General features: G+C 41.5%; 1 protein-coding gene across 1 annotated transcript; it reads right to left on the bottom strand.

Moving 5' to 3' along the window:
- Positions 1-9,265: 9,265 nt before the first annotated feature.
- Positions 9,266-10,422, bottom strand: LOC110730477 (pollen allergen Che a 1-like). The gene is made up of 2 exons (XM_021910273.1): positions 10,260-10,422; positions 9,266-9,987 (listed from the first exon to the last, which is right to left on the bottom strand). The coding sequence occupies exons 1-2, from the start codon at positions 10,420-10,422 to the stop codon at positions 9,644-9,646; spliced, it is 507 nt and encodes a 168-aa protein (XP_021765965.1). The 3' UTR covers positions 9,266-9,643.
- Between the last annotated feature and the right edge of the window lie 1,368 nt (positions 10,423-11,790).

Here is an 11,790-nt window from a genome sequence, read left to right as displayed (position 1 = left end):
CTTTTGAGCTCACCGAGTTCAGTATCAGTTACCAGCCGAGGGCAACTATCAAGGCGCAAGCCTTAGCTGATTTCCTAGCCGAGTGTTCTTATCAAGAGACGCTTGACGAAAGAAAGAAAATCTAGAACGTTTTCACGGATGGATATTCCACCGTGAATGGTTCGGGGGCAGGGGTTGTCATAACCTCTCCCGAAGGCAAATCCTTTGAATATGCACTAAAATTTTCTTTCAATGCTTCAAACAATGAAGCCGAATATGAAGCAGCGATTGTGGCTTAGAATTGTGCATAGCATTGGAAGCCGAGCATGTTTGTTTAAAGACAGACTCTACGCTCGTCGCAAATCAGATCCGGGGTGAGTATGAAGCCAAAGAGCCTTCAATGGTGGCTTACCTCGCAAAGATCAAAACTGTTATTGCGAAGTTGAGAAATTTTGAAGTTGAGCTGATCCCAAGGGGTCAGAATGCACAAGTCGATGCACTCTTCAAACTTGCAAGTTCAACTTTAACTGAGTTGAACCGATCTGTATACGTGGAGGTGTGCCGAGAAAGAAGTGTGGACGAAGTAATTAGCACATGCTGCGTTACATATGAACCGAGCTGGATGGATCCCATCTTAGCTTACAAACTTCAGGGTGAACTCCTCAAAGACCAAAAGTTAGCCTCTAAGATAAAAAGAATCAGCTCAAGATTTGTTGTCTTCAGAGGGGAACTTCTAAAAAAGTCCTTTTCAGCCCCACTATTGAAATGCGTGGGTCCAGCAGATGCAGACTATGTCCTTCGAGAAATTCATCTCAGCATCTGCGGAAACCACATAGGGGGAAGAACCTTAGCCCACAAAGCGCTAAGGGCCGGGTACTATTGGCCAACCATGATCGCAGATGCAAAGGATCTGGTCCGAAAATGCGAGAAATGCCAAAAGTTCGCACCAGTCATCCATAAACCATCTCGAGATCTTTAGCCAATCCTGAATCCTCTTCCATTTGCCCAATGGGGATTGGATATATTGGGACCATTTCCTGATGCTCCTTATCAAAAAAGATGGTTGATAGTCGGTATAGACTACTTCAGCAAATGGATCGAAGTCGAGGCTGCTTCAAACATTACAGAGCAAACTGTCAGGAAATTCATATGGCAAAACATAATTACTCGTTTCGGGATTCTGAAAGTTTTTGTCTTTGATCATGGAAGGCAGTTTGATAATCTGCTGCTGAAGCGGTACACAGACCAGTTCGGCATTAAGCTGGCATATTCTGCAGTCTGTCATCCACAGAGTAATGGTCAGGCCGAAGCTGCAAATAAGAAAATTCTCAACGCTCTCAAGAAGAGGGTTAAAGATCAAAAATCCAAGTGGATAGAGGAGCTTCCTGGAACCCTCTGGTCACTTCGGACAACAGAAAAAGAGGCAACGGGGCATTCACCTTTTAAGTTGGTGTATGGATCCGAAGATGTACTTCCAGTGGAAATTGGCTCAGAAAGTCTACGAGTAAATCTCTTCTCAACCGAGGAAAATGAGCGACTCATGAAAGATTCAGCTCGAGACAGAATGACTGCATATAAGTAGAGAATCAGCAAATTTTACAATCGAAGAGTCCACCAAAGATTTCTCAAAGTCGGAGATCTGGTTCTTCGGAATGCTGCTGCTGTGCAAAAAGGCCGCATTCATGGTAAACTCTCAACAACTTTGGAGGGACCCTATGAAATATATGATGAGCTTCAGCCAGGCACATACCGACTTTGACAGTTGGATGGTACCGAGCTGAAGAATCACTGGAATGCCGATGTACTCTAATAATATCATGCGTAAATCCCTTTGGGGAAGAATAATCATTGTAAGTACGTTCTCTTTAAATTAATGAAAGGCCTATGAGCCACCATTTATCCAATTTCAGCTATATTTCTAATTTTTTTGTCTTCTATATTTTTTGCAAAAATTCAAGGTTTACGTTCGGCGCTGTCCGAAGTATTGCATAGTGATGCATTGTACTTCGACAAGTCGTAAAACCTGCCAAGATGAGGATAAAAGATAAAAGCCCGAAGTATTGCATAATGATGCCTTGTACGTCGGATGAATCTGTTTCTCTAGGCAAAGAGGCCATAGGCGCATCCGAAACATAGCCTAAAAAATAGGAATTGATAAAGCCCCAAAGTATTGCATAGTGATGCCTCGTACTTTGGATGAATCAGTCCCGGGTGGTGATTTCATTTCCGAAGCATTGCACTTCGGATAGATCACTGCCTCGACATCGTGTTTTGGATAGTTGTTCCCTCAGATGAATTGAAAATGTCACAAGAGTATTGCTCTCAAAGTCTAGGGCTCTTGAGCAAGAAATTAGAGCTTTTGAAAACAAAAATAGAAGAGAAAAAGAAAAATGAGCAGAAATTCTGAAGTTGGAATATTGCAAAATTTTCACCAAGGCAAGATCCTCGGCAGCGCCGAGGAAGTACAGGCAGTTGTCCCTGAATCCTGAAGACGTCATCTTCAGATTTCTGGGGGGCCAAGAGGCACTTACTTGGCAAGTTCCTAGCCGAAGCTTAGTACTTGGAAAAAAAATTTCACAAGCTGAAATATCTGAGTAAAAGGAGTGAGGCAAAAGGAATGCAAGCAGAGATAGTGCACTCTCAGACAAAGTAAATTCTCAGCAAAGTATATCTCCAAGCCAAAGTTCTACACTTAGCCAAATTTTGAAGAAATTCAAGAAAAGCAGCTAAAGTACAAAGAGCATTAAAAGCAGGCAATAAGAGAAGAAAGCTGAGAAAATTCTTCATAAGCATAAAATGAGGATTTCAAAATGTTAGACAAAAACAAAGAAGAAATTCTATGTATCGGCAACCGCCCACAAAGCGGAAAGCACAGCTGCCGAATAAGGTACATAGTGTAGAAAATAATAATTGTTTACACAAATTCAAGGCAATCTGAAAGCAAAAACTAAGGCAAAAGCAGACGCAACATCTATCAATTAAGCGCAAGTTGATCCGCATGATTCTGAAGACGGCTGCCCGAGTTCCTATGCTTCAGCATCAACATCAGCACTTGGAACTTGAGAGGGCGCAACTCTGGCTGAAGATGAGGCAGGCTGAACAACTTCTTGCTCGGGCTTCTCAGCCTCTTCGTCCTTCTCTTCCCGAGCCTCAGCCTCGGCTTGATGAACCAGGAAGGCCACTTCGGATGGGCTGGCCTCGGTCATATGGGCATCATCTGGATCCATAGACCAGCCCTCGGCTACATCCCAGTTGATTGCAGGATCAACGTGGAAAACCAATCGCCGAGCAGTTTTGAAACCATTCTCAAAGCCCTCAGCATATTCTTCCTCGGTATATATCCGAGTCTCCAGCAGCTTCAAGATCAGTCTTGGCTTTGGCAGTCTCATCCTTCTCGACCTTTAGCTCGTCCTTCAGCTTTTGGTTTTCAGCTTCCAACTTAGATTGCTTTTTCTTAGCTTCTTTCTCAGCGAGTGCAATCTAACTTTGTTAGTCTTCAACCAAAAGTCGCCGAGACTCAACCTCCCTTTTCACTCTATCCTCGATGCAGGCCTTGAAGTCTGCAATACTCTCGGCCCCATACTCCTGGATCAGAGCATGGCCTTCATCAAGCCAAGGGAAGACATTCTGCTCTAGGCCTTGGAAAAAGGTGAGGAAGTTGGCATTCATTGTTTTTCTATCTGCCCTTAGAGCCGAGGCCTCGCCCTCAGCATTCATCTGCTTCAGCTCGGCAGACTGAGCTCGGCTCTCAGCCTCTTCAGCTTTCTCTACCTTAGCCTTTAGTTTGTCGTTCATTCCCACTGCAAGGAAGTGGTTATGAACGACCTGGAGAAAAATGAAATGAGATAAGCAAGTTAGCTGAAGTTCAACACTTAAGAGATTTTTCCCAAAAAATCAAAAACCAGAAACTTGGTGCTAAAATGAAAGAAAAGCTCAAAAAGACTAAGTAAGAAAGTTCACCTGCATCAGCAATCTCTGATTCTCTAAAAATGGGTTCGGCACTTTGGACAGTGGCTCAGACGCCCCAGATGTCGCGCCTACCATCCACGCTCTAGCCTCGTCCAGCTTAGACAAGTTCGAGGTGTCGCCGAAGAATTCAGCCACCGAACTGCGCTTGGACTCAAAAAGGTTTCGAGCATGCTCAGGAACAGGCACCAAGGGGGCTGAGCCGAACCCCATCTCAGAGGACTGAAAAGTCCTAAAGGAACCAACAGCCGAGGTAGATGGCACATCATTGATTTTAGCTGCTTCAGCTTCGGTATCTACCTCAGTTTCCTTCGGACAGTCCTCGCTCACATCAAGCGCTTCGTCCTCAACATGGACGATCAGCGCGTCAGCTTCTTTCCGAATCTCTTCGGAGAAATCTTTGGCCACATGGCCCGGAGAGGGAGGGGGCGTTCTCAGTTCAATCAACCCCTTAGCTGGGACTTCAGGAGGTGGCACTACTAGAAAACAGGCCATTTCCGACGGAAAAATTCCATCGGAAAACACTATTCCAACGGAATTTCCGTCGCAACGTGTTGTCGGAAGACCCTTTGTAGGAAAAACGGCCATTTCCGTCGGAACAGTGTTTTCCGACGGATTATATCTTGTCGAACCCTAGTTTGACTAAAATCGTAAGTCCGTCGCAAGCTTACGACATAAACTTTTCCGTAGGAAGAAGATAATCTTCCGACGGAATATTCCGTAGGAAGAAGAGAAGCTTTCGACAGAATATTCTGTAGGAAGCTAAACTCCTTCCGACGGAATATTCCGTCGAAGGTGTTAATTCCGACGGAATTTCCCGTAGGAGGTGGTACATTCCGATGGAAAATTCCGTCGGAAAAGCCAATAAAAAAAATATTAAAAAAAGCCCACACCAGCCCCACCCAGACCCACCCCCGCCACCAACCCACCCCTCAGACCCGGACCACCACCCACCCCACAGAACCGGACCACCACCCACCACCCACCCACCCCACACAGATCCCCGTAGCCCCCCATACACAGCAAACCACCACCCACCCACCCTACACAGACCCCCAAACACCCACCACCCCACAAACCCCCTCATACACAGCAAACCACCACCCACCACCCACCCACCCCACACAGACCCCCCATACACCCACCCTCCCCACACAGACCCCCCCATATACCCACCACGCACCCAGACCACCCCCACCCACCACCACACACCTAGATCACCCCCACAACCAACCCGACCCACCACCATGCCCACCCAGACCACCCCACCCCCACCCACCACCACCCCTACACCCAACCAGACCCTAACCCAGATTTTAAAAAAAAAACTGAAAAAAATCATTAAAAAAATGAGAGGAGGAGAGGAAAATTGAGTTCGTCGAATTGAAAAAATCTAATGTACAGAAAAATTGAATATATACAAATAAAAAAAATCAGATCTAACCCACAAATTGAAGAACAAAATCCGAAAAAAAAAATATAATAACAAAAACATATACAAATCTAAAATCAAAATCTGAAAAAAAAAAACCAAAAAAGTTACAAAAATAGTTCTCCAAATTCCGATGAAACCCCGAATGCTATTTTGTTCTTCAAAGTTCATCAAAAAGTTCTTCAAGCTCTTCAAAAATCGTACGGTGAGCTTGAGTTGTTGGTGGTGGTGACGGTGTTGGTGGTTTTGGGTGAGAAGAAAAATGAGAGGACGAGGAGGGAGGAGTTGTTGGTGGTGTCGGTTATGGTAGTTGTTTGGGTGAGAAGGAGAGGACAGAGAAGAGACAAGGGAGGTAGAAGGACAGAGAAGAGACGAGGAAGGAGAAGAGGAAAACAGGGGGACAGAGGAAAGAGGACAGAGGAAGGAGAAGAGAATAAGAGAGGAGAGACAAAGAGAAGGAGAAAAGGGAAAGAAAGAGGCGGTGGGTCTGATTAAGGTTTCCCGTTTTTTTTTATATATATATATATTAGAAAGTTCCGACGGATAAAAAATCCGTCGGAATATTTGGGTTTTCTGAGGGAATATTCCGTAGGAAAATTCCGACGGATTTAAATTCCGTAGGAAAACTAACTTTCCGACGGAATATTCCGTCGGAAGCCTATTATTCCGAGGGAATTAATTTCCGTCGCAAGAGTTCCGACGGATTTTCCGTCGTAACGAAACTTTTTCGACGGAATGTTCCGACAGTCCCTAATTCCGTCGGAAAGTTCGGATTTTCCGACGGAATTTAGGTCCGTCGGAACGATTCCCTCGGAAAACGACCTATTTCTAGTAGTGTGGAGAAGTGGTCTCCTTAGGCTCCTCTTGCTGAACCTCCTCGAGCCGAGGCCTTTTTTTAGGAAGAGTTGGGGCCCTGAACTGCTCAGGTCGGACAAGTTGTCTCTTCCTCCTTTCACCCACCATTCCTTCGTCTGAAGAATATTCAGGGACAGGAAATGCCTGGGTTGGGTCTACTTGTTTCTCCTCTTCTTCGTCAGACTGCAGCAGAATAGAAAAAGGAGGGCAAGGACCAGTATAAACATCAAAAGGTACAAGCAAAAAAAAAATATATATAAATTCAAGCCGAAGCTTAGTACTTAGACAATTTTCACAAGTTGAAAAGTTTAAAGTAGAAGGAGCAAGGCAGACGAAGTTCTATACTTAGACAATTTTCACAAGTTGAAACGTTTAAGTAAAAAAAGCAAAGTAGACGAAGTTTTATACTTAAGCAAAGTCGCCAACAGACGTTCGTCTTTGGAGTCCTCTTCTTCTTCGGCTACTTCTCTGCGATCCCCTCGGTTCAGCAGCTGGGGTAGAAGGCTCTGCTTCGTTCTGAGGGACCGCAACAACAGTAGTAGCAGTGGCAACTTCTTCAGCTGAATGAAGAAAAAAGGGATCAACCTTCCTGTACCAAGGCTTCTGCCTTTGGTACTCAAGGACGCTGACAACTTGAAGTTTTCTCGGATGTAGGGAAAGGGGTCGATCCTTGGATTCGGTGATCTTCGGCGTGTTAGTGAGAGGAACCCTTTCCTCGCTAATCCCAAGCACTTCGTAGTTAATTCTTGAGTTCCCTTCGTACAGCTCTGGAAAATCAAAGAAAATAAGGATGAGTTCAGCTGAAAGAGTTAAGTTCACAAATCAGTGAGCAATAAAAAATTAAAAAGACTTCGGCCCCATCCGAATCCCTTACCGCCTTGGTATCTTCGGCTGAGGCCGACAACAACGAGCATCTTCTCTTGGAAGATGTAATGGCAACAAGGCAACCAGGTACTCGGCACATTCGCCATTCGGCCAGTAGCCCTAGTCATTTTGTTTCGGCCAAACAGCTCCATTTGGCGATGATCAATATCGGTGAACTCATTAGGGCCGATGCTTGACATTTTGGGATTTGGTTTCCTTAGATATCAGGGAGCGCCGAAATAGTTCGGGTGAGCTTCATCTGAGGGTGCTCGGATCCAAATCCATTTCCCCCTCCAATCCTTATCCGAAGTGTCATTCGGATAAGACGAAAGAAATCCCTTCTCATCCTCTATCTGCCACCACCCAGGGCCATGCCACTTATTAGATTTGGTGTTCGGCATGAGTTTGTGAATGCAGCAAAAACAGTGAATGCTCGGCTCAAACCCATAAAATAGACAAACCCAAAGATAGGTCATAATCCTTCAGACATTCACTGGGTCAGCTGGGACAAGGATATGTTGTATTCGTTCAGCAATTTTATGACGAAAGAGTAAACGGGAAACCGAAGCCCGTATTGTAGGTGCCGAGTGTAAACCCTGATATACCCAGGCGGGGGTCGGTGAATCCTCTCATTGGCACTGGGCATTCGGCACCAATAACCATCCTCTTCCATGATGCCGTAATAGATCTCTAGTTGTTCGGCAAAATGGTACTGGGCATTATTCTCAATCCACCAAGAGTAGGGCGCAGCATTCATATCCAACAATCCGAGGCTTTTAGGTGAAATTCGTCATAAGATTGCTGGGTTGTTTGTGCGAATATGAGTAAGTTGAGCAAGGATTAAGGTGTGAGTGGCTTAAATATCTTCTGGAAACAAGTTTTTCGAGGTTCACGCCACTAATAACCCCATTAATCCCACTTTACTCAATAACTGTTCGTATTCTCCTCCAATTAATGGCCCACTAATCTACTCCACTTCCCCATTACTTCCAATTATTCTCAAGTTAGCGGTTATTAGTATTAGTAACCTCTCAACTTCTCCTAATTAAAGTTGTCATCATTTGCTTCCCTCCAATTTTGCAAGTCGATCAAAACCCGATTCGTTATTCTTCCAAATCGGGTCTGGGGGGCAAGTTGTTTGGGTCCAATTTATCTTCAATTGGGCCTAGTCCACAAATGATACAATCCAAAGCCCAAAAGCAATGTTTAACTCTCCGGCCCAATGTCAAAATCAGTTAAAGGTTCGGTCCAAGTGGCAAGCCCACTTGACCCCAAGGGCCCAAGCCCCTCATTTAAGCAAAGGTATAAAAGCTAGCCTTTTCTTCACTTCACAGATCATCCACAATCAGCCTCAAGCATAAAATCTCTTGCATAGCATATTCTCTCTCTTTTAAACACCGTATTGACTTCGGCATCGGAGGGGCCTTCCTCGACACAACCCCCGAGGCCAGTTTAGGTGTTCTTTGTTGTGTAGGAAATCCTCGGCTCCAGCATTCTTTGGACCGAGACCAGTCTTCTCCACCTCGAAAGAGCTTGCCGAAGGCCCCATTGTTTTTATCCAAAACAGAAGATATCCCCATTTTTTAATAAGCATTTTTTTTCTCTTTATCTTGCATATAATTAAAGTTACTTGTAGAAGATATTCCCATTTTTTAAGTGTTGCACCCCGGCCCCTTGAAAATTTGAAACGAGTGCATTCATGTACTTCACATCTCCTACGGTCATTGCCAAAGTTACGCTCCGAGTGAGCCTAAAATAGGCCATGGACTTGGATCTACCAAATAAAAAAAAAATGCCTTTGAGATTCAATCATAAAGCACTTTGCCTCAATCGTATGTAAACCACCCCTTCACCCACAACCCCCCCCCCCTAATGTGGTAAAGAGGGGGCTCTTTGGGGTCTCATTTGACAAGATAAAGATATAGGAAGGGGTGATTCTTTCGTTACATTGATAGGAGTCTAACTAGAAAAAATCTTTCTTTTACTTTGAGAATAAAATTGTTGGCGAACTATGTGGGAAAAAAAAAATGGACCTTCTTTCTTTGATTTTCAACAAGCAAGTATATAAATACCAGTACATAAAATAAACAATAAATAAAAAATTTAAGCACATAAAAGTGAGCATTTACATGTAGTAATATTTTTGATTTTTTTTTTTATTAAGGTATATATAATATTTGCATGACACAATATTTGTGTAAAATTTTTCTTTATATGTGTTAGACAAATTTTTAAAAAGGGAATTAAAGAAAAAATATAGAGAGAAAATACAAAAGCTTACATCCACATCAATCCAAAATGAGCAAAATGACATTACATGTTAAAACCTCAACACCAAACTCACAAAGGGTGCAAGAAAAATCAATAAACTCCCATTACAAGGCTACAATTAAATTTTCTTAAAATTGATGAATAAATTATACCTCTATATAACTAAAACTTTTTGTTCTTGCACCCCCTTTTTTTTTGGAAAAAAAAAAATGTCATATGCTTATTCTGGTATTACATTCAAACTGGTAAAAAAAATTGTACATTTTGTATAATTACTTAATTAGCTTTAACATCATAAAGATCCAACTCCTTGAGAACCTCAGGGCACTCTTTAAGGGGCTCCTTCCTCATGAAACCGAGAGCGTTAGCACTGCGAATATCCGAAGCTTCACCATTGTTAGATGTTAGGCTAACCTTAGCAGTTTGCTTGGCATAAACATCATGTGAAACCTCAGAGCATTCGCTGTTCGGGCTCTTAACCAACTCGATTTCACAGATATCGTCTTCGAAATCTCCATCAACAGGGATGCTGTACTGTCCTACCTTGTCTGTTACAGCTTCAGCCTTGAAAGTCTGAGTTCCTGCTGTAATGTTCCTGCATTCCAACTTCACAGTTGCCCCTGTTTTTACCAAAATTTCAAAATTTAGGCATCATATATTCATATTATTAGGATATAATTATATACTATAGTCGAGATAGATATCCACTTTTATAATTAAATCGTTGTTAAAAATTGACATAACAGAAATTTAAACAATACATGTGCAAGTTTATTTCCATTTGATCACGTAACATAAGAATAATTCTTACGTGACATTTATTTTGTTGTGACAATAGACTGTCTCATACTAAAATTTGCGATCATATATTGATTGATCAAAGTTAACGTACCTTCCATTATTGTACTAACGCGGGTCATAAATTGGATACGGCAAGTGTCACAGTACACCATGCCCTGGACTTTGAAATGGTTCTCAGCGGCATTGGCGACACCGGCCAAAGACAGGACGCAGAGAGCGCCAACCAAAAGAAATACAGCTTGACACTTCGCCATTTCGTGTACACTTATTATGGACAAAATTGATCTTCCTTGTATGATGAATTGTAAAATTCAAGGACGAAGCTTAAGGAAATAGGTGAGGATGATTTTTAGTTTATAAAGAAGGGAATTAGATGGCTTTTTTTAGATGATAAAGCTGGCTTATTGTGGAGAATGTAGTTTTTGGTCATTTTTACTAAATTTGGAAATATTGATGCATCTTTAATTTGAATGGTTATTTTGATGTCTTAGTTATCTTAAAACAAGGAGGTTCACAAAGAATTTTAATTTTATGTTTTTTGTCAAATCCAAATTTAGTAAAATTGAAGGTTACAAATTAACAGACTTTAATTTCAAAACTCCAGCCAATCAACACAAATTTTAAAAGTGTATGTATTTCTCTAGATCAATTTGGACGAATTATTGACTACCATATGGACCCTCTTTCATAAAATGCGTAAAACTCTATTGTTACAACCTGTTAAACCCGAATCATATGACATTGAACCAAAACCACACTTGTCAAACAATTAAGTTGTTTTATTGATTAATTACCAAATGACAAATCAACAAGAACTCAGCTCACATTAATGTTTTTCCTCATATAGGATATATTCAAATCATAAAGTACTACCCGTACAACAGACTATGGTTATAAGACTAATGTTTTCCGTATAGGAAATATTCAGGCCATAAAGTACTACCGTACTATATAGACTATGGTTCTAGGACTAATGTATTCCAAGGCTAAAAAATGCTACTTTTATAAAAAAAAAAAATATATATTGTTACATAAAAGCCTCAGCGGATGGATGCTGTCCTTATTAGCCCCCCTTTTGTATGTGATAAGCCATTCGATTACGTAAAGAATTTTCTGTAACGAATTTTTGTTGTTCAGCAAAATGGATACAGGATATATATGTCTCTAACTTGTGATGCAATTATACCGTATAAGTCCGTTATTACACTGTTTTGTTTACTGATACAATCGGCTTAAGATACCATTACACTCATAAGTCACTTTTAATATAAGAGATGTGGTTTATGACATACATTGTTATATACATTGCATGTTCCATAGAGTTACACTTTGAACAAAGTTAAATTACAGAGTAATTGCTTTTATTAAATTTGAACTTTAATAACTCCAAATTAATCCGATAGAATACTTTTAAGCCTTAAAACAATCGATTCATTCTAAACTTTTGGTTAATTGATGATAATACTAATCTTTAAATAAATACATTTGATAAAATCTTTAAGATATCATTCTAAATTTTCTTTCTCAAACTAAGCTATTGTACTACAAATGGAATGTTTCACTGTTCATTTCATTATATATTCTCAATCTATAATACGAAGTGAATGCTCCAAAGGTTTCTT

The sequence above is a fragment of the Chenopodium quinoa genome, unplaced genomic scaffold, assembly GCF_001683475.1.
Source record: "Chenopodium quinoa cultivar QQ74 unplaced genomic scaffold, ASM168347v1, whole genome shotgun sequence".
Classification (NCBI taxonomy): domain Eukaryota; kingdom Viridiplantae; phylum Streptophyta; class Magnoliopsida; order Caryophyllales; family Amaranthaceae; genus Chenopodium; species Chenopodium quinoa.
This window is presented reverse-complemented; position numbering and strand designations above follow the sequence as displayed.

Excerpts from the sequence above, each read along its gene's own strand:
- LOC110730477 (XM_021910273.1), bottom strand. The coding sequence starts at position 10,422 with ATGGCGAAGTGTCAAGCTGTATTTCTTTTGGTTGGCGCTCTCTGCGTC. Across the intron at positions 9,988-10,259 it reads CGTTAGTACAATAATGGAAG|GGGCAACTGTGAAGTTGGAA; the intron begins GTACGTTAACTT and ends TGGTAAAAACAG.